The sequence below is a fragment of the Vombatus ursinus genome, unplaced genomic scaffold (genome assembly GCF_900497805.2).
Source record: "Vombatus ursinus unplaced genomic scaffold, bare-nosed wombat genome assembly UNPS02014817.1, whole genome shotgun sequence".
Lineage (NCBI taxonomy): Eukaryota > Metazoa > Chordata > Mammalia > Diprotodontia > Vombatidae > Vombatus > Vombatus ursinus.
Genome location: NW_020954595.1, coordinates 15,795,743 through 15,817,238, shown reverse-complemented (window position 1 = coordinate 15,817,238; position 21,496 = coordinate 15,795,743). Strand labels below are relative to the sequence as shown.

Sequence of the window (21,496 nt, the reverse complement as noted above, 5' to 3'; positions counted from 1 at the left end):
GGATTCTCTGATGTTCAGTAAGATAAATCCTCCGTGTAAAAGCCTTTCCACAGTGATTACATTCATAAGGTTTTTCTCCACTGTGGATTCTCTGATGTTCAACAAGACTGCCCTTGTACCTGAAAACCTTTCCACATTGACTACATTCATAAGGATTTTCTCCAGTGTGGATTCTCTGATGTTTAGCACAGATTTCTCTCCCAGTGAAATCACAGGAACTGTTACTCACGACTGTTTGCTTGTGAGTTTCTTTTACAGAAAGGCTTAGCTCTGCAGTAGTCTCTTTCACTTTCAATGTCACCTCTTCTTCTGAAAGAAACAAGCAATAAAACATGTGCACAGACACATATACAGTTATATCCCCTTTCCTCCTTTGGCAGAACATAAACTCCTTTACATTCTCTTTCCCCAGACAAAGGGAAAAGTCTTCAGATTCAAATGGACAATTATTTCCAAATGTCACTAGCTCACATCCAAAGGATGATTTAATTTACAAAAAGCTTCACACACAGTTACAATGTATCCTCACAACAAACCTGTGACATAGGTCAGGTGTTCTTATCACATTCACAACTCAGGCCATGAGCTCTGAATGGCTGAGTGACTTCACCCAAATCCCAGCGGCTGAGAGAAGAACTCAAACTAGTGACTGGGTATGCTTTGTCCACCATACTAGACAGATTGTTTCCACTTTCAATCCTTCCTTTTCACTCGCACGTTCATTGTCTGCCCTTCCAATCCTTTCTTCATATATATTATGCCATTTGGTGCACATGTACTAAATATTCAAATTATCTCATGATCTATCATATTTCTAAGTATAATGTAATAATATCCCTAATAACAGCTTCTAATCTTTTTATTTTGTGTTGCAGTATTTGATGGCACAAGAATACCACTACTGTTTTTTTAATTTACCTAAGGCATAAAAGATTCTGTTCTGGACTATTGATTTCTGAGGACAGCCATTACTTACTTCTTTTTAAAAATTGTTTTTAAATGTCTCTGCTCATTAAAATAAAATCTTTGTAACAATGATTGCACATGTATAACCTATATCAGGTTGCTCACCATCTCCTTCCACTGAGATGGAAGGAGGGACAGAATTTGGAATTCAAAATTTTTTTTAAAAGTTTAAAATTATTTTATTCTAATGGGGAAATAAAATATTACATTAAAAAATCTGTTCAAAAAATCCTCCTAATCAACATAATTTTAAAAGTTCATGACCACATAAATCATTGTCATTTCCATATGTTACCAATAAAATCCAACAGCAAGAGATAGAAAGAGAAATTCCATTTAAAGTTACTGTAGTCTACCTACCTAAACAAACCCAGGAACTATGAACACAATTACAAAACACTTTTTTTTTTTTAGGCAATTGGGTTCAAGTGACTTGCCCAGGGTCACACTAAAACACTTCACACAAATAAAGTCAGATCTAAATAACTGGAAAAACATCGAGCTAATATAAAAATGACAATTCTGCCTAAGCTAATTTACTTATTCAGTGTCACACCAATCAAACTACCAAAAAATTATTTTATAGAGCTAGAAAAAACAATAAGATTCATTTGGAAGAACAAAGTCCAGAATATCAAGGGAATTAATGAAAAGAAATGCAGAGGAAGGTGGTCTAGCCATTCCAGATCTTAAATTGTATTATGAAGCAGCAATCATCAAAACTACTTGGTACTGGTTAAGAAATAGAGTGGTGGAACAATGGAATAGGTTATGTATACAAGACACAGTAGTCAATGACTATAGTAATCTACTATTTGATAAGCCCAAAGACCCCAGCTTCTGGGATAAGAACTGACTATTTGACACAAATTGCTGGGAAAACTGGAAAACAGTATGACAGAAACTAAGCATAGACCAAAATCTCACACCATATACCAAAATAAAGTCAAAATGGGTTAATGATTTAGATATAAAGGCTGACAGCATAAGCAAACTGGGAGAGCAAGGAATAATTTACCTATCAGATTTATGGAGAACAGAAGAATCCATGACCAAATAGGAAACTTGCCCAGGGTCATACAGATAGTAAGTGTCAAGTGTCCGAGGCTGGATTTGAACTCAGGTCCTCCTGACTCCAGGGCCAGTGCTCTATCCACTGTACCACCTAGCTGCTCCCTATGATCCTTTTGTATGTAAGTAAGCAGCATGCTTCCCTATTAGTCCTCTTGAAGCCCGTTCCCATTTAGGGAGCCCTCTTGGAGGTTCTAGACAGTGGTCCAAAGGATTTGAACTAAAAATTTGTCAATGGCACCTTAAGCAGTAAATAATCGCTCAATTTTGTTACTAAGATATTTATCCTCTGGGTCAATAAGCAAGTGCATATTTCAACCATAATAGGATTATTTCTGCAGTGATTCTAAATCATTATGGTCAGGCCTGTAATGCTTTTGGGGTTCATGCAATGATAACATCACACTCTGTTTTTTCAGTTTCTCAACTCGACATCAAATTGTTTCCAAACTTCCAAGAAGGCTGGACATTCATGTGCAAATGGTCAGAGGCATGCACAGACCCTCACTGGCTGGCTGTAAGTGCTTCAGAGGAGTCCTCTCATTCCTGGGTTACCTTGTAATCACATCTCCTCAAAGCCGTAATTACCAGATCAAGATGTTACTTGGATTTGCATTCTTGCAGCAGAGATAACTTTCTTTGGAACCATGATTGCTCTGTATGCACGGCAGAGGCCATAATGAAACCATCATGAACCTTTACCCCCATAACCTTTCTACAAAAAGAGACCTTAGGGGACAGCTAGGTGGTGCAGTGGATAGAGCACCAGCCCTGGAGTCAGGAGGACCTGAGTTCAAATCTGGTCTCAGACACATAACACTTACTAGCTGTGTGACCCTGGGCAAGTCACTTAACCCCAATTGCCTCACACACACAAAAAAAAAAAGGAAAAAAAGAGACCTTAAAGTGCCCCTCATTGCAATGCTCAAGTTGTTTGGCAACACAGATTAGTCATTCAGTAGAATTTCAATGAAAGCTACCCAGATTTCTAGTGGCAGAAAGAAGAAATTTACATCTGAAGAAATCTTATCCTTACAAAGGAGGTTTTAATTATAAACATTGTTTTAAAAAAAAAGTAGCCTGCAAATTGACTTTCAAGTACATTTATCATTTAATACACTATTTGTCATGAGTCAGTAGAAAACTAAATCTTTTATATAGTAACTAGCAATTCATTTTATTGACTGGTTAGGGAGCTAAAAACAAAGAATGAATTTCCATTCCTCAGAAGAGAGCTTATCTAATTCTCATTTTCTACATTATACATGTTTGAGCATTTTCATGATATTCTGTTTAAAAATCAGAATACAGCTGGTGGTGCAGTGGATTGAACACTGGGCCTCAAGTCAGGAAGACCTGAGTTCCAATCCCACTTCAGAAACTTTCTAGTACTGTGACCCTAGGCATGTCATAGCATCTCTGTTTGCCTCAGTTTCTCCATCTGTAAAATACACATACTAAAAGCACCTAAATCCTAGGCTTCTTATGGGGACCAAATGAGACAATATTTTTATTTTATTTATTTATTTATTTATTTATTTATTTATTTTTATTTTAGGCAATTGGGGTTAAGTGACTTGCCCAGGATCACACAGCTAGTGCCAAGTGTTTGGTCTGAGGCCGGATTTGAACTCAGGTCCTCCTGACTTCAGGGCCGGTGCTCTACCCACTGCGACACCTAGCTGCCCCGAGATAATATTTTTAAAGTAAATGTCACATAAGTGCTATGTAAATGCCAGCTATTATTGTTTCCAACTTTTTTTAAACATTTTTATTTAAAGCTTTGACTTCCAAATTTGACCCTTCCCTCCCCCATCCTCCCTTGTCAATGAGACAGTAAGCAATCAGATATAGGTTATGCATGTGCAGTTATGTAAAACATTTCCATATTAGTCATGTTGTACAAGAAAACTTGAATAAAAGAAAAAATGAAAGAAAGTGAAAAATAGCATGCTTCAGTCTGTATTCTATCAATACCAGTTTTTTCTCTGGAGACAGATAATATGCTTCATCATTAGCCCTTTGGGATTGTCTTGGATGACCGTATTGCTGAGAATAGCTAAGTCATTTACAATTCTTCATTGAACAATGTTACTGTGTACAACATTCTGGTTCTGTTCACTTTACTACACATCAATTTGTGCAAGTCTTTCAAGATTTTTCTGAAATCCTACTTGTCATTTCTTACAGCACAATAACATTCCATTGCAATCATATACCACAGCTTGTTAAGTCATTCCCCAATTGATAAGCATCTTTTCAATTTCCAATTCTTTGCTCCCACACAAAGAACTGTTATAAATATTTTTGTACAAGTAGGTCCTTGACCTTTTTCTTTTTTTGGGGGGGGGATGTCTTTGGGATATAGACCTAGCAGTGGTATTGCTGGACAAATGGTATGCACAGTTTTATAACCCTTTGGGCATAGTTCCAAATTGCTCTCCAGAATGGTTGGATCAGTTCACAACTCCACTAACAGTGCATTGGTGTCCCAGTTTTCCCACATCCCCTCCGACAGCCAACATTTTCTTTTTTGTCACATTAGACACTCTGATAGGTATGAGGTGGTACCTCAGAATTTTCATGTGACTATATGATTATAGATGTTAGCTATTATTTTTATCACTGTGATTTTGATTTAGACCATTTCCCCCCAATTCTGTTCTCCTTCTTAGATTGTTATTATCCTCACTCATATTCTTGCATTTCCCTGTTGAACTAAATGTATTTCCACTCCAAAACAATCTCTTTGAAAGCAGATCAGCTAAGTTAGGTTCATTTTCTGTTGCTTCTTCTCAAATTACCTCCACGTCTGTCTACTGGATTGTGAGCTCCCTGAGAACTGAGACTGTCTTTTGCCTTTCTTTGACCTTCAGAGCTTAGCATAGTGCTTAAAATAGAAAGCGCTTAATCAGTGTTTATTGATTGTCTGACTGGGCCCGGGGCTGACAGCAGGCCCCAGCCTCTACTTCAATCCCTGCATACTGATCTCTCTCCTACTTGTCAAATGCATGTTGTGGCTTCACTTATGTTTCTCTCTCTTTCTTGCACCTAATCACCCCTAAGTGTCACCTTTATTAGGTTCTAACCCTGATGAAGCCTGACCAGACCCAACATTGAAAATCACAAAGGATTCTCAGAGGCTTTCGAAGGATCTCATACCATGAAACACCTTCAAGTCTCTACCTCCCCACTCCCTAAACTGAGGTTACAGTCACCTACATGAATCTGGTCAATGACTCTCTAAGAATGGGGCAGAGATTGAGTCACAGAGATCAGGAAAGGGACTTGGGTTGAGGAATTAAGCAAAGTTTAGCCTCAGATTACTACCAAGTAAAGCAGCAGCCTTCACTCCTACTCACGTAGTGCTAGATGAGAGAGCAAAAATCATGAAACTAGGCTGCCTGGGTCCATACTAATTTAGGCTACATAATCTCAGGTGGACCCGCATTGTGGCAAGGCAATCCTTTGACATCTCCCTGACTCCCCATGCCACTCACCACAGCAGCTTTTCCAAATCTTTTCATTTATCCCCAACTCTTCCTTATGACTTGTTCTCTGCCCGCGCCCACCATCCCTCCTTGCATCCACACCTTCTCACTTAAGAACTTAGCCTCTCATTTCATTGAAAAAACTGGAGATTTATCAAGAGCTATCTTATTCTCCTTATCTCATATAAAGCAGATGTCTTCTTTTCCTTTTTGGCTCCAGCATCACATGAAAAGGTCACCCTTTTGCTTGCTAAAGCAAACCCCTTTATGTGTGCAAGTAGTCCCATTCCATCCCTCATCTACCTTGGCATATTCTTCCCATAGTATCTCCATTTTTTCACTAATTTTCACCCTCGCCCACACTAATGACTCCTTTCCTGTTGTCACAGATAAAACCATTTCTCTCAAAACACCCTCAATGATCCCTGCATCCCCTTGGAATACCCAATAGCTTTTCTCTATTTCATGGCTAACCAGCTAGAGATGGCCATTTACAACTGGTGTCTCCAACTCCTTTCTGTGGCTTTCTTTAAAACTCTCTGCAGTCTGGCTCCCACCTTCATTGTTCAACGGAAACCTCTTTCTCTAAAGTTACCAATAATCTTCACATTGCTAAATACAATGGCCATTTCTTGACCCTCATTCTTCCTGACTTCTCTGCAGGCTTTGACACTGTCAATCGCCCTGTTTTTGTTGATACTCTCCTCTCTAAGCTTTAGTGACACTATTCTCTCCTGGTTCTCCTTTTACCAGATGCAAAATGAAACTCATTCTCTTTTGCCCAACTCTCCTATCTTCCTACTTTCTTAATGCTATCTGAGGCACCTTCAATAGTCTAGACCCAGAGATGAAGTGTCATGCACTCCTCATCGACTCTCATACATTCACCCTCCTGACCCTCATAATTCAATCTGCAGCAAAGTCCTGCGATTCCACCTGTGTGACATCTCTCACCTTCTCTCCCAACATTGTCACTGTTTTGGTCCAGGCCCCAATCACCTCACACGTGAGGTATTTAAGAGTCTCCCCCAGTCCAGTCAATCCTACCCCTAATTGTCAAGTTCATCTTCCTAAAGCTCTCACCTGACCACGTCACCACCCATTCAACAACCTCCAGTGATTCTGTAGCAGAAGGATCAAATATGAAATCCTCCCTCGGGCTGCTGGAGCACTTCATCACTTCCCCTTCTCCTACTCTTCCAGTCTTCCTTCACCCCATCCCCCCCATATATGCTACAATCCAGTGCTATGGGCCTCCTTTCTTTTCCAGAAGCAGGACACTCCACTTAATGACTCCATGGGTTTTCCTCACTATACCTGTTGCCTAGAATGCTCACCTTGGCTTCCCTGAAGCCCCAGCTAGAGCCCACCTTCCACAATAAGCCTTTCCCAGTCCTCTTTCACTTTCTCCTGACCAGCTCCAATTTATCCTGTCTATAGTGCGTTTCTACAGAGTTGTTGGAGTGATGTCTGCCCACCAGACTGCGAGCTCCATGAAAGCCAGGGACATCCTTTGGGTCTCTTTATGACCCCAGTGCTCAGCACACAGCCTGGCATGTAGCAGGTGCTTAAATGTTTGTTGACTTGAAGGTCTAAGGAAGAGGTCATATGGTGTAGCCTAACCCTGCTCTTGCACTTTCAGGAGAGTTCCATGCCCCCAAATTCCAAAGAATGACTTCTTAAAGGATCATGAATTGATCAATGGAAGGGAGCTAAAAGTCCATGGGGGCTTCCCTCATTTTACAGATGGGGAAACTGAGGCTCCACAGTTCAGTGACTGACCCAGGAAGCCACTGCTAAAAAACATGTGAAAAAGAATTCCAAGCCAGGTCTTCCTGCCCCCAAATCTAGCTTCACCATAACACATAGCAGCCTCTTGAACCACAGCTCTCATACACCTGCTTCCACCTCACTCACCTGGACAGTGGCTCCTCAAGCCTTCTTGCTCCGGCATCCATGGTGCTTCCCTTTGCTCAAAATAGGAGATCACATCTTCTCTGGGAACTGGAAGCCCTGGGCGTGGGGAATCAGTTAGGGATGAGCATGGAGAGAAAATTGTAATTTAGTTCTCTTTAGGGAGAGGAGTGTGGGTGCAGAGCTGCTCCACTCTGAGAATCACTCCAGTATGGTCACACATAGGAGTCTGTCCTGACCCATCAGTGCTTGTGATGCGAGTAACCCAAAATAGGATGTGTTGTCCAACCTGTTCTGAGAACCCTCTGCCCCCCATCCTGTTATGCTCCATTCTGGCAGAAACTCCTCACCCCAAACTGGGTAGAAGGGCAATGGTGCCAGAGCTACAGGGAGCTCGATGCATCACCTTTGCCCTTTGGGGCAAACTGGGCGTTCGTGGCCACAGTAGGAGACAACCACTGGCTCCTCACTCCCTGAACCCTAGAGAAACCTTGTGTACTGTTCATTCAGGGGGTGTTTGTCTCTTTGGGTGAGAGGCTCCTGCTAGCAAACACAATAAACTCTAGTTGGTCCAAATTCTATTTCTTAGCCAGTCTGTTATTCCTGGCACCCACAGGGGCATGCCAGCAAGGATGCCAGGGTGGTTCACAGGACTCCTGAAGGATAACTTCCATAGCATTTATTTTGTGGGAACTTTGGGGAGAGGTGGGGGAGAAAATCATGGAACCAGTTTGGAATCAGAGAATTTGATCTTGGTGCACTTTCTTCATAGAAGGATGGATTCAGTGCAGTTTCCATTCTTTAGAAATCAGAGGCAGCCTACGGTGCAGTGGAGAGAGCCCTGGGCCTGGAGTCAGGATTGCCTGAGTTTAAATCCAGCCTCAGTTACCAGCTGTGTGCTCCTGGACCAGTCACTTATCCTCTGTTTGCCTCAGTTTCCCAACTGCAAACAGCAGGTGAATATAGATGCTTATTCCCTTCCTTTCCTTTCCTACCATCTGTGCTGGAATTTTAGGGTAACAGGAAGTAAGATGAAGGACAAACCTGCCACACCAGACACACTGAAGAACTGTGAGCTACCAGTGTAGGCTTGTTACAAAGAAGAAGATTCCAAATCCTCGGCCCATCCCAAAGAGGAAGGGGCTGCAGGGAAAAGCTGCCTGAGTAGCTCAGAGATTTGGCAGCAGAATTCACGCCCAGGTAGAGGTGAGACTTTTAACTTGTGAGGTTAGATCCACATCTGAGATGCTTCCACACTGACTGGATCTCTGACCTGACGCTACCAGGGATTGGGAAGAGACGGCATCGGGAGCAACAAAGGAAAAGCTTCAGGTTCCTATCACACAGCAAAGACTTCCTAGAGGAAAACCAGGGAGCAGGAGGGATCTGTCTCTTGGACACAGGAGACCAGCACTCTTCCCTCTCTAATAATTGATAAATGCTCCAAACCCTGCACACTAGGGGATGAAGATATTCCCTTTGATTGCAGACTCAGAGTGGCCAGGGGAAGTGTCCTTACCCAGGGAGATCAGGTTCCAGGCACTCTCCAGCATGACCTCCTTGTACAATGCCTTCTGAGGGTGGTCCAAGAGGCCCCACTCCTCCTCAGTGAAGTCCACAGCCACATCCCTGAATGTCATTGTCTCCTAAATCATCAAAAGTCAGAGGCCACAGAACTGAAAGACACTTCAGAGTTCAATAGTCCAATTCTTATCAATTTACAGAAGGAAACGAAGCCCAGAGAAGGTATTTGCCCAAAGGTCCTACCCTTAATGAGTATCAGAGTCACCTCTTGAAACCAGAGTCAGTAAGAACCTGATGGAATTTTGAGAAAAAACATTTTATATCATCAGTTGGAATAAAGCTGAGAAATGTATTATTGTGGAATGTGTTTCCCTGTGGGATCAGGGAGAAAGCATGTGTTCTATCTGTGAGGTAGGTGCATCTGTGGAGGAGAAAGAGAGAGGGTGATGTGAAATTTCTTCCTTATCAGAACTGAGGTAAAGGATATATTCTAAAAAAAAGTCTGTGAGAAGCTGGGGGGTACACTGTATTCTGGGGAAATAAAAACATTTAATATGATCACTGAAAAGAGAATAAAGTTAAAGAAAGGTCTAGTTTGCTTCCTGAATAGCTGAAATAAAGTCTTATCTAAGATTCTGAAAAGGTATTCATCAGAATCTGTACTGCACTGAGTGGTATGAGAGGGTTCCCAGCCAAGTGAAGGAGCCTTATCTGTAATTACATTGAGGGCTTGAGGTTACTTTGAGAGTGTGTGTCATACCCAAAACAGCTTCTGCCTTTGCTTTAGGATTGCTTTCATTTGTCTATAGCATATATTCCTTAATTATAAAACTAATTACTTAGTAATAAGAGTAACAATGATGGAGAAGGGCAAGCTCAGTGGCATAGTAGATAGAGCACTGGACTTGGAATCAGGAACACTCTTTAGTAGTTCATATATGGCCCCAGAAACTTACTAGCTGTGTGACCCTGGGCAAGTCACTTAACCTTGTTTGCCTTAGTTTCCTCATCTGCAAAATGAACTGGAGAGGGAAATGGCAAACTACTTCAGTACCTCTGCCAAGAAAAGCCCTAATGGGTTTACTAAGTGTTGAATATTAATGAAATGACCGAACAGCAACAATGATAGAAAAAGGAGGGTTCCTTTATTGCTTTAAAAAAAAAAACAACAAAAAACCAATATTTAATTAGCTTGGGTTTTGTTTGAGCTAATTCATCAGAAAAATTTACCCAGTTTCTTTATGAGAAATAAATGATCTAAACACACCAATAGAACTATAGAAACTTAGGAGGACAAGAGTCAAGAGAATGAGTTAAGGGGCCAAATGATGGGTCATAAATAGGAAAGGCTGGCCAGATCTGAGAATAACCTGATACTTGGGATGAGTTCATCTATTTTTCCAGCCTGCTACATTCACAACATGTGTTTGGCCAATGAATTTGGAATCTGATGGTCTTCCATTTCAGTCATAAGCATAGGATTTACTTTATCAGAGACTTTGATGTTTGGGAACAATCCTCCATCCTGGCATAAAATGGCTGATTCATATTTTTATCATTGTGATTTCTTCTTTAAAACATCTGATTCAGGGTCTATTTGTAATCCATATTTCACCTTTTACTTCCTTTATTCTATTATTTTACTTTAGAACAATTGAGGAATTTATTCCTCTTTTACACTTCTTGAGATTCCCAAGAATTTCTAAATTTTTTCTTTTCTCTACGGTCCCTTGAGTCACTCATTTTTCACTTAGAGTCAGACATGAGTGAAGCCACTGAACAACAACTTCTTAAAACATTCTGTAAACCTATTACCTGTACCCTGGTTTAACTTGTCTTCTACATCCCATTGCTATGCCCCACCCCCATCCTAATGTCATCCCTGCTACCAATGTAACAGGAGTTTTTGTTTTGGTTTTTTTTTTTCAGGAAAAAAATTCATTCCCACACCACTGAGCTTCAGAGAACAAGCTATCCCAAATGTCTCCAGGGAAGGAGTTCACTGTCTTCCAAAGGACAAATCACCAGTTCTAAGGCTTTCTTATACACCTAGATCCTTTCCTCTTCAGATGCCTGTAACTTCCTAATGGGCACCACCTTCCCAGTCCCTCATTAGGGCACCCTGGGTGTCATCTTCCACTCCTTATATCTCACCCTCACATCAAATCTATAGTTGAGCCCTGTCAAGTTCACCCTCTCACCATCTCTGGAATACACCCCCACCCTGGGGCAGACCCTCATCAGCTCACACCTAGACAATGGCAATAGCTGCTGGGGGGGAATCTGCCTGCCTCGACTCCCTCCACACTCCAGTCCATCCTCCAGTCAACTGTCAAAATGATAGAAAGGGGAAGGGTCTGAGCATGTTATTCTCTCATTGCATAAATTACAATTACTTCCTATTTCCCTCCAGAATCAAAAATAAAATTCTTTGTAGCATTCAGAGCCCTTCATAATTTGGTCCCCATCCAACCTCTCCAGTGTTCCTATAGCTTATCTCCACATTCTCTGGAATCCAGTGCCACTGCCCTTTCTGTGAGTTCCTCACACAAGAAACTGTCCCAACTCGGGCTGTCTCCATGCCTGCCATGTCCTCCCTCATCTCCACCTCCTGGCTTCCTTCAAGTCTCTGATGAAATTCCACCTTCTTTGCTAGCTGCTTGAACCTGGGCAAGTCACTTAACCCCGATTACCTCGGGACAAAAAAATAAATCATCCTCATTTCCAATCATCCTCAATTCCAATGCCATCCCTCTGATCATGCCCTATTTGTCCTGTCTAGAGTGTGTTTGGACATGACTGTCTTCTTCCTAACTAGACTGGGGGCTTCTTGATAGCAAGTACTGTCTTTTTCCTTCCTTTTCATCCCCACTGATTAGCTACTGTAGGGTCTCAATCAAACCCTATGAACTGACTCTAGGCTTGCCAGCAGGGACTGTTGATTCCTCTTAAAGTAGTCAGGAAAGGGGCTTGACTGGCCAGATTACCTCTGTTGGGCTGTTGTTGGCCTATTGAATAAGACCAGTATGACTTCCAGCATTTGACTTGGCGTTCATGGCCACAGTAGGAGACAACCAACTCCTGTTGGGGATTATACAAAAAGGATACAGGCCACGGTCAGCAATTTCAATAAAAAGACATCTAGACTAGAGAGGGAACAGAACCCAGAAGGACCTACCCAATCCATCGAAGAGGGAAAAGGGGCCAGATTGGCTCTGGCAAAGTCTTAGAACTGAGGATGGCTGTCTAGGTAAATAGAAGAAAAGAGTAAATACAATGAAGTAATAAAATGGGCCAAAAAGTCCAAGAGGGCAAACCCAGGCCAGAATAACCGCATGAAAAAGTCAAGACTTGTGCAGAAAAGTCTTGGGCCCCAGGACTAAACTTCTGCCCCTGGATGTTCAGTGTCAACCCTTTAGCCACCTTACAGCCTTCAAGCAACCTCATCACTCATTGGAATAATCTCTGGCTCTCTATATCTCCCAAAGAGTTTTAAGAAACTAATATGTGCAAAATCCTTTGTGTTAGAGAGCCTTAAAGGCACCATTTTGTTGTTCTGAAAATAGCTAGCACTTATATAGTGCTTTGTCAATCTCCTTTTTAGCATCACTAGAGCTCTGGGAGGTAGGCGCTATCACCTCCATTTCAGCATTCAGTTCTATTTTATTTCTGAAAGTTGTTTACTGTAAAAGTATAGCGAGGACCAAAGTATACAAGCATCCCCAAGAGTCTGTGATGCTGGACCACAAGAACATTCGGAGTCCATGCTTAGGAAAGAGGGCCCATGCTTAGACCTCACATGGCCAATGGGCCATTCAAAGCTGCTGGATGAATGGAAATTTTCTTTTTTTCCTGGAGTCTCCAGGAAGTTCCCCTGGGATGTAGCTTATGGCTGTGCTTCAGGGGCTAGAGTTTTGTGTGGTTCTGAAGCTGCCTTTTCTCAATGTGTCTAGTTCTTGGCTCCCAATTCTAGAGACAAAACCAAATGATCCTCCCTAAAACCTTGAGGAAAATGGGGAGGAAAAAGACACTGTCCCATGGATAATAAATAGGTTTTTTTCATGAGGAAAAAAAAATCTCCCTTCTTTCCTCTGACCGCCACCCCCATTGAAAATGAAATGAAATACCAAACCCCTCTTTTCCACCTGTATAATCATGTAAAGCCCATTTCCACATTGGCCAACTCCAAAAGGTTCATTCTGGACTGAGTCCTTCGCCTATATCAGAAGGGGAGGCAGGTGGCATGCTTGATGAGTCATCTAGAATAGTGGCTGATCACTGCACAGATCAGAAATCCCAAGTCTTTCAAGGTAATCTCTGCAACATTGTCTTCATATAAACTGTTATCCTGAGACTGTTCCCTTCGCTCTGCAACAGTTACAGATGCATACACATCTTCCCAGACTACTCTCAAAACACTCCTTCATGGGGCAGCTAGGTGGTGCAGTGAAAAGAGCACCGTCCCTGAAGTCAGGAGGACCTGAGTTCAAATGTGGCCTCAGACCAAACACTTGACCTTTACTAGCTGTGTGACCCTGGGCAAGTCACTTAATTTCAATTGCCTTAAAAAATAAAACAAAACCAAAACAAAACACATAGAAACACTCCTTTGTCATACTCCATCACATTTCTATATCATCACTGACTTCAACATTTAACTTAAAGCCAGTCTCTGTGCCCTCCTGGAGGACTGTCTGGGCTGAGCTTATGTTCTCCTGGGGATATTGAATGCTGCCTTACTCCAGGGTCTCAAGGACAGCTCAGGCTGCGCACCTGCAAGCTTTCAGTGCCACTAAAGTGGTCTGATCTGTGGCAAAGTTGATTGAGGCTCCCCTTGCCCACACTGGGATCTACGTTCCGCAGACTCCTGATCGGGTTCTCAGCCTTCTTGTCAATGATAAATCTACTGAACTTGGCCACTGTCAGCCAGCTGGGAAGCTTCACAGTTCCTGGGTTAGTCTGGGATTCCTGCCCTGGTGATTCTTGTGCAGGCTTCAGGCTGGGCCAGGAGCTGGCACTGAGCCCCTGCTCTCATCCTGGGATCTGAGCCAGAGCAACGGTGGATTCTGAACCTGACCTTCTCTAGGTGTTAGAGCCTCCAACTGCTTCTTACCCCCAAAGGCTGCCTTGAGGCCCAGGGCCTCACCTGTCCAATCCAGGACTTGGTAGCAGGCAACCCAGATGTCAGTGAGCACCTGGCCCAAGTCCTTCAGGCTCACAGGCTAGCTCCCCCTCTGCTCCTCACTATCTCTCTCCCCATATCCCATCTGTTGTCCAGGTCTGCTGATTTCACCTTTGCAACTTCTCTCAAATATGATCACTTCTCCCCCACCTAATGCTCTCCCCTACCCTGGTCCAAGCCCTCATCACTCCACACCCAGACTACTGCTACAGCCTGCTCCTGGGTCTACCTGCCCCAAGCTTCTCCCCACTCCAATCTGTCCTCTATTCAGCCACTAAAGTGATTTGTCCTAAAGGGAGGGTCTGACCATGTCACCACCCTACCCCTCCACTCAATAAACACCAGTACAAAATATAAGAACAAAAGTCATTTAAAGCCTTTTATGACTTAGTCCCTACTCATATGTATTCTTCTATGGAGTGAGCCTGGCCTCCTGGCTGTTTCATAAACAAGACCCACAGGGGCAGCTGGGTGGTGCAGTGGATACAGCACTGGCTCTGGAGTCAGGAAGACCCGAATTCAAATCTGGCCTCAGACCAGACACTTGACTAGCTGTGTGACCCTGGGCAAGACACTTAACCCCAATTGCTCCACACAAAAAAAACAAAAACAAAAACAAAAAACAAAAAGAAAACCACAAGTCACTCCATATGTCTGCTCTACACATTTTCATTGGCCACCCCCATTCCCATCACGCTGTCCCTCCTCATCTCTGCCTACTGCCTTCCCTGTTGTTTTTGTTGTTCAGACATGCCCAACTCTTTGTGACTGGGGATTTCTTGGCAAAGAAACTAGAGTGGTTGGCCATTTCCTTCTCCAGCTCATTTTACAGATGAGGAAACTGAGGCAAATAGGGTTAAGTGACTTGCCCAGGGTCATACAGCTAGTAAGTGTCTGAGGCCAGGTTTGAACTCAGGTTTCCTGACCCCAGGCCTGGCACTCTATCTACTCTACTACCCAGCTGCCAGACTGCCCTCCCTGGCTCTCTTGAAGTCCTAACTCCAGTCCCAGATACAGGAATCCTTTCCCAACCTCTCTTAATTCTAGTGCTTTCTCTCTTTTCTCTCTTACTTCATATTTTGCACACAGCTTGTTGTGTTTGTCTTCCCCATTGGACTGTGAGGTCCTTGAGTCCCTGTATTGTCTCTTGCCTCTTTGTGTATCCCAAGCACTTAGCGTAGTGCCAGCACTTAGTGAATGTTTGTTGATTGATTATCCTTGTGCAAGATTTCTTCCAGGGGGCAGCTAAGTGGTACAGTGGATGTAGCACCAGCCCTGGATTCAGGAGGACCTGAGTTCAAATTTGGTCTCAGACACATAACACTTACTAGCTGTGTGACCCTGGGCAAGTCACTTAATCCCATTGCCTAGCCAAAAAAAAGGAAAAAGAAAAGAAAAGAAAAAGATTTCTTCCAGGAATTTTTCATCTTCCTCCTCTGAGAAGATCACTGGACCAGGAGTCAGGAAGACTGATCTTGGGGAAGACCTTAGTTCACATCAAGCCTCAGACATTAATGTCTGTGTGACGCTGGGCAAATCTCTTCACATCTGTCTCAGTTTTTTTAATTTATGTAAACCGAGGCAAAGCAATGCAGTCAACTGCCCTCCACAAACTGCTAACAGATCAGGACAATGCACCAGACCAGGTCTTGATGGGGAAAACCAGAAAAACGTGGAAGTCCTAGGTCTAGGTTGGCACAGGGGTCTGTAGACCCAGGGAACAAGTCTAGCGAGTAAGACGCTGCACAAGGAACATTCCTGTAATCAGATCCTGTGTAACAGGGTGAGAAAATGCAGACCCATATCAGGAAACTGCAACAGCATGGCTGCCATTGGCAGCTGTCACCCTCTACCCAGGCTCAGCTCACATAACCAGGGTCAAGGGAATCTGTGCCAAGCAGTGGAATTCCTGGGGAGGGAGGCCCTGGGGAATGAAGCAAGAAAGTGCAGAAGCCTGCAGAAGGAGGGGTGTGGCTCGGGCCTGGGATGCAAAGCAGGGTCTGGCTTCCAATGTCCAGCCCAGCCTGCAGTGGAATAACAAGGGCAGGAATCCCAAAATAAAGAGGAAGCTACAATTCTGCCTCTCTGAGCCAGCAAGCAGAACTTATATATATGGCCAATAGGGGCAGAGTCTGGCAGTAGTCTACTCTTGCATGGACTCAAACCTGGGTCAGAAATTTAGAGAGCTCAGGGCAGGTGGTCAACAATCTGATTTCACCCTGGATCAGAATACTTTGGGAACCCTGCAAGTTTGTAGGCCTCTATCCTGCCCCTGAGATCCTGGAATAAGACAACACTCAGTATCCCAAGAGAGCCCAGACATTCCCTCCAGGGGCGCTGCAGAGTCCAGCTCTAACTTCAAGTCTGAAGTCAGGAAGCAGGTTGAAAGAAGGAACCTCATCATAATGAACTCTAGCGGCAGAGGAACAGGAGGCACAAAGACAGAAGAGTAACTCATATCTATAAGCACCGCCTCAGGAAAAACACAGCTTCAGCACAAATTCAACCAGAATTCCCAGAAGGGTTACAGCAACAGTTAAAAATGTTTATAAATGGAATGAGAGTGTTTGGGGGAAAAATAAATGAGTGATGTGGAAGAAAGAATCAAGGAGTTAATAGTTCGGCACAAGGGGTGTGCAACTTTGGCCAAGCAACAAACTCTCTTAAATTTGAATAGATCAAATAGAAGTCACAAGGCAATAATAAAACTCACATAGAAAACAGAACAAAGCAAAAATTTAAATATCATTTGACCATCTGAATGCCATTAAAAAAGGAGCCTGGACATAAGATTTCAAGAAATCTTAAAACTGGCCAGATGTCTTACAACCAAAGCACAAAGTCAAAATAAAGCACAGATCACTTCCTGAAAGAAATATCTGAGTGAAAACTCCCAGGAATATCATATCCAAAATGCAGAGCTTCCAGGTGAATGAGAAAAATATAGCAATCAGTCAGAAAGAAACAATTCAATACCAAGGAACCACAGTTAGGATCACACACAATTTGGCAGCAACCATCATTAAAGAGCATAGAGCCTGGAACAGGATATGTCAGAAGGTAAAGGACATGGTCTTATAGCCAAGAGTAATTTACTCAATAAAACTGAGTATAATGATATAGGGGGGAAATGACCCTTAAGGAAAGGACATCCAAGCCTTGTTGATGAAAAGACCATAACTGCATAGAGATTTTTAAGTTTAAACACAAGTGAATAGAAACATAAAAAAGTAAACAAGGATGAATTTGCCTAAGAGACTAAAGAAAAATAAAGAATAAACGACTTATATGGGGAGATAATATGTGTCCCCTCTGATCTCTCTTAGGGTTCATAAAGGGAAGCAAATTAGAAAAGACCTTGGAGGAGTTCTGTTATGTCTTGATCTTAAGGAAATGATGGAAAAAGAGGAAGAGGAATGCACTAAGGTGGGTGGTTGGAAAGGAAGGTTGGGAAATATTATCTCACATAATGAGGGAACACAAGTAGACATCTATACAAATAAGGAGGAGGGAGTGGGTGGGAGCATCTGCTGCCTGAAGCTTAGTCATCTAGTCAGAGAAAGGAAGAGTGCACACAACACAGAACTGGGTATAAAAATACATTTTACTCATTAGTGTAAAGGAGGGAAAGGAGGGAAAGGAGAGAAAGGGGTGGGAGAGTTAGAAGAAGGATAGATTATGGGAGGGATTAAGCCTAAGCAAAATAAATTCAAAGGATATATAAGATTATTTATAATTCTTTTTGAGGTGGCAAAGAAAGGGAATCTGAGGGATTACTCATAAATGGGGTATGGATAAATAAGTAAGGTCCATAAATGTAATAGAATACTACTGCATTGAACTTGAATTAGCTTACTGACCAATCAAGATTTCAGAGGGCCAATGATGAAGAAACATGCTGCCTACCTACCACCTAGAGGGAAAGGACTCATGTACAAAATGAGAAATGTTTTCAGGACATAGACATTGTGGATTTTTTTTTCAGATTGGCTATACATTGTATGTAATGGGTTTTGTTTTTCTTGTGTTATCAATGTGGGGAAGGGAGCAGGTGGGAGGATGAGAAGATGGATCTTGGCTGATACAAATGTGTGTGTGTGTGTGTGTGTGTGTGTGTGTGTGTGTGTGTGTCTGTATACGCACATTGGAACTCCGATCAATCCAATGATGACACTTTGCCTACCTCTTGATAGAGAGGTGATACTCAGAGTGCCCACTGATACAATTTTCTTTAGACATAACCTATGAGAAATTGTGTTTGGCTTGACTACGTACATTCTTGTAATAGGCATTAGTTTTTCTTGCTTTCTCCATGGGGGTGGGGGGGGGAGTGGGAGATAGGGAAGAAAGAGAGGGCTAATTTCTGCTGTAAAAAACAAACAAACAAACAAAATTTCAATTTAAAAAAAGAAAGTAAAAACTGTTTCCTCCCAAATATTCCTGACTACATAAGTAAAAATAAGATTGGGATAATGATGCCTACCTTCCAGGGTTGGTTGTGAGGGTCAAGAGAGATATTGGTAAGATGCTTAACTCAGTGCCTGGCACCTAAATGGTGGTAGATAATAAATACTGGTTTTCTTCCTTCAGCCAGTCTTGAAATTAGACTGACCACTCATCTGATGACTGTCAAAGGTAGCACCCTCCCCATGTGTGAAAGGGCCACTATTTCCTGGAGTTCTGCCCTTCTCCTGTTACATGGTTAGGTGAGTCTTTTTTTCCCCCTGAAAGGTGATAAAGCTGTCCCAAAGACCTGACTTACACAGTGGGCAAAGGCTTCAAGAGCCTCCCTTCAAGCAGTATTTGAGGGTCTCTGGACAAATTTGTGAGGCTGCCTGGTAACTTCAAGGCATAAAAGTCTATATGACAGATTTCCCCAAATGGCACATTGCCACACCTTGCTCTGCTGACCAGATGGGCTCCCATATGGAGGTGAGGGGAGCCTTGTATACTCAAGCTAAAGAACTCCCCTATTCTTACTGAATATCCTTTTTATGCTATACTTAAATAAAGCTCATTTTACTTGGTGAAAGACCCAGGAGTGTCTGATTTTTGTTTAACATCTAACCTGAGTATTGGCTTGAGTCAATCCATCCATTATTCCCTTTCCAGGTCAATCTAGGACCTGTTCCAGCCTATAGCAGACTCAGAATTTCCAAGAAACTGTCTGAGGTACCTTGACACACTAATTGACTCTATCAATCTGTATAGTAATATGGTATGTGGTGAAGCTAGTCCTGGTGCCCAGAATCAACAGAGGCAAAGACGAGAATCTCAGGAGCCTCTTTTAGCTTCTCTACAGAGAAGCCGTCCGTCATTCAATCACTGTGCCAGGGTAAGTCTTAGAAACACAGGTGCAGCAGGATGGCCCCAGAGCTCTCTGCACAAGAAATCTTGGGCTTGTATGTCTAGGGCCTTTCCAAAGGCTCATTGACTTGACCTAAGAACTGGTAAAGGAGAGGGGTTCACAGGGATCTGGGAAGTCATGTGTGAGCTGAGGAAGGAGCACAATTTCTGCTCTGATGACCGCGCGTTGAAGGACAAGGGCTGGGGGCGGCTTCAGGCCTCTGCTCCAGGACTGCCATGACAAGACTCAGGGTGAAGGGTTTTCCGAGGGTCAGCTTGGACAGAAGAAACAAAGAGGAGGGGAAGAAGCCGTGTGTTCAGTGAGGAGGGAGTAATGCTAGGCAGGTATTAAGAGAACAAAGTTATGTTCCCTAGGTAATAGAGACCAAGGAATGAAGAGGCCACCCTTGTCAGTCAGCTGGAATGAAGGGAAAGTTAAAAACAAGTGGGGGGGGTAGGTGGCAAAAGACAGAGCACAGCCATGGAGTCAGGAGGACCTGTTCAAATCTGGCCTCAGAGACTTGAGGCTTACTAGCTGTGTGATCCTGGGCAAGTCACTTCACTGTGGATTACCTCACAAAAACAAATGAACAGGGGAGGGCAGCATGGGGGAGCAGGAGTGCTCAAGAAACCAGGGTGCCAGAGGATCAGCTTAAAACACAAAAGATGGGAGCAGGGCAGTGTTGTTACTACTGCATTCAATTTCATGCCTATTTTTGTACAGAAATGATCCATAAGGCAGGCACAGCCAGCTTCACAGACCATCCACTGTATCTATGGAAATAGCCTGGATTGCTGACGTGGGCCAAGTCTGTGGATGGACTGCACTCACCTGGGCTGGGGTTCGGCTGCTCCCAGGGGCCATTCCCTCTGAATCCGGGCTTCCTGTGTAGGTAGCAAAAGAACTAAAGTGACTCCACTTTGTAAAGTTCCACCATCTTATCCCTGGACCTTATCTACCCCAGGCATCTGCTTCCCCCACCCTTTATGGCCCCACCAATAGAGCAGCAGCCAGCACTCTCACTAACCGATATCCCAAGTAATTGTGGGATGTTCTAATTCTATGCCTTTCTGATGACCATGAAACAGCCTGGAGCCACTGGAAAGTCCTTTCCTTCTTCACCTCTGTGCAGAAAGCCCATCTGCCCCACCTGTAATCTGGCTGCCTTAGTGCTCACACTCTGGGGGTTTGCTGTTTACCTTATAACAAAGCTTCTCTTTTCCCCCCAGCTTTGGTGTCTGGATTTGCTTGGACCAGGCCTTGATTCTCTGCAGACTGAGCTGGGGAAGGAGGAGGAGCCCAGGGGGAGAGCTCTTTCCCCTCTCTTTGTAGGCAGCACGCTCCTGTACAGGGATTTACAGAGGGCAAGGTCCCATAGGAGTTAGAAAGACCCAGGCCTCTGCCCTCAGGGGAAACACTCCAACCTGTAGAAGGAGGGAGGCAGCAGGGAGGGTCAGGCTTGGAAATGAAGATGGTCTGAACAGGACCTCTCTTACCCATCTTCTGCCCCCCTTTTTCCCTCCACCCTCCCACAGAGCCCCAAGAGGCAGAGGGGGCTTGGGATCCCAGATGGGATGAGACCAGTCAGAGCCTCAAAGAGCCCTGAGTCACAGCTCTCCCTCCAACTGGTCCTCTGCCCTCCCTGCATTCCCTCTCCCCAGCTAACACAAACATTATCAGAACAACAGACTGACCATTTGATCCAAGAGGGCTGCTGCTCCTGCTTGCAGCTGACTGAGGACCATGACATCAGGAAGGTGATGCCATGTCATGCAAATGAACTGCATTTCAGGGAGGGAGGGCTGTGCAAAGTCACCAGGCTCACTTTCACCTCTGGGGCCCAAATGAAGATGGTCCAGGATACAGTGGGTATTCTTAGCCTTTTCAAGCTAAGGTCTTTAACAGGTCTCAGTTTGACTGAGGGAAAGCCTGTTCAGTGATTAAGGCTTAATAAGAAATGAAGCAAGGACAGCTAGGTGGTGCAGTGGATAGAGCACCAGC

At 43.5% G+C, this 21,496-nt stretch overlaps 1 protein-coding gene across 1 annotated transcript in view; it reads right to left on the bottom strand.

Moving 5' to 3' along the window:
- Positions 1-9,082, bottom strand: part of LOC114023297 (zinc finger protein OZF-like) — an 11,114-nt gene extending 2,032 nt beyond the window's left edge. Inside the window, exons 1-3 of the mRNA XM_027835901.1 lie at positions 8,962-9,082; positions 7,446-7,541; positions 1-309 (exon numbers count right to left, since the gene is read on the bottom strand). The exon at positions 1-309 is cut by the window's left edge and continues 2,032 nt beyond it. Coding sequence (XP_027691702.1) covers positions 1-309; positions 7,446-7,541; positions 8,962-9,082 — 526 coding nt within the window. The remainder of the gene's footprint in view (positions 310-7,445; positions 7,542-8,961) is intronic.
- Positions 9,083-21,496: the final 12,414 nt, after the last annotated feature.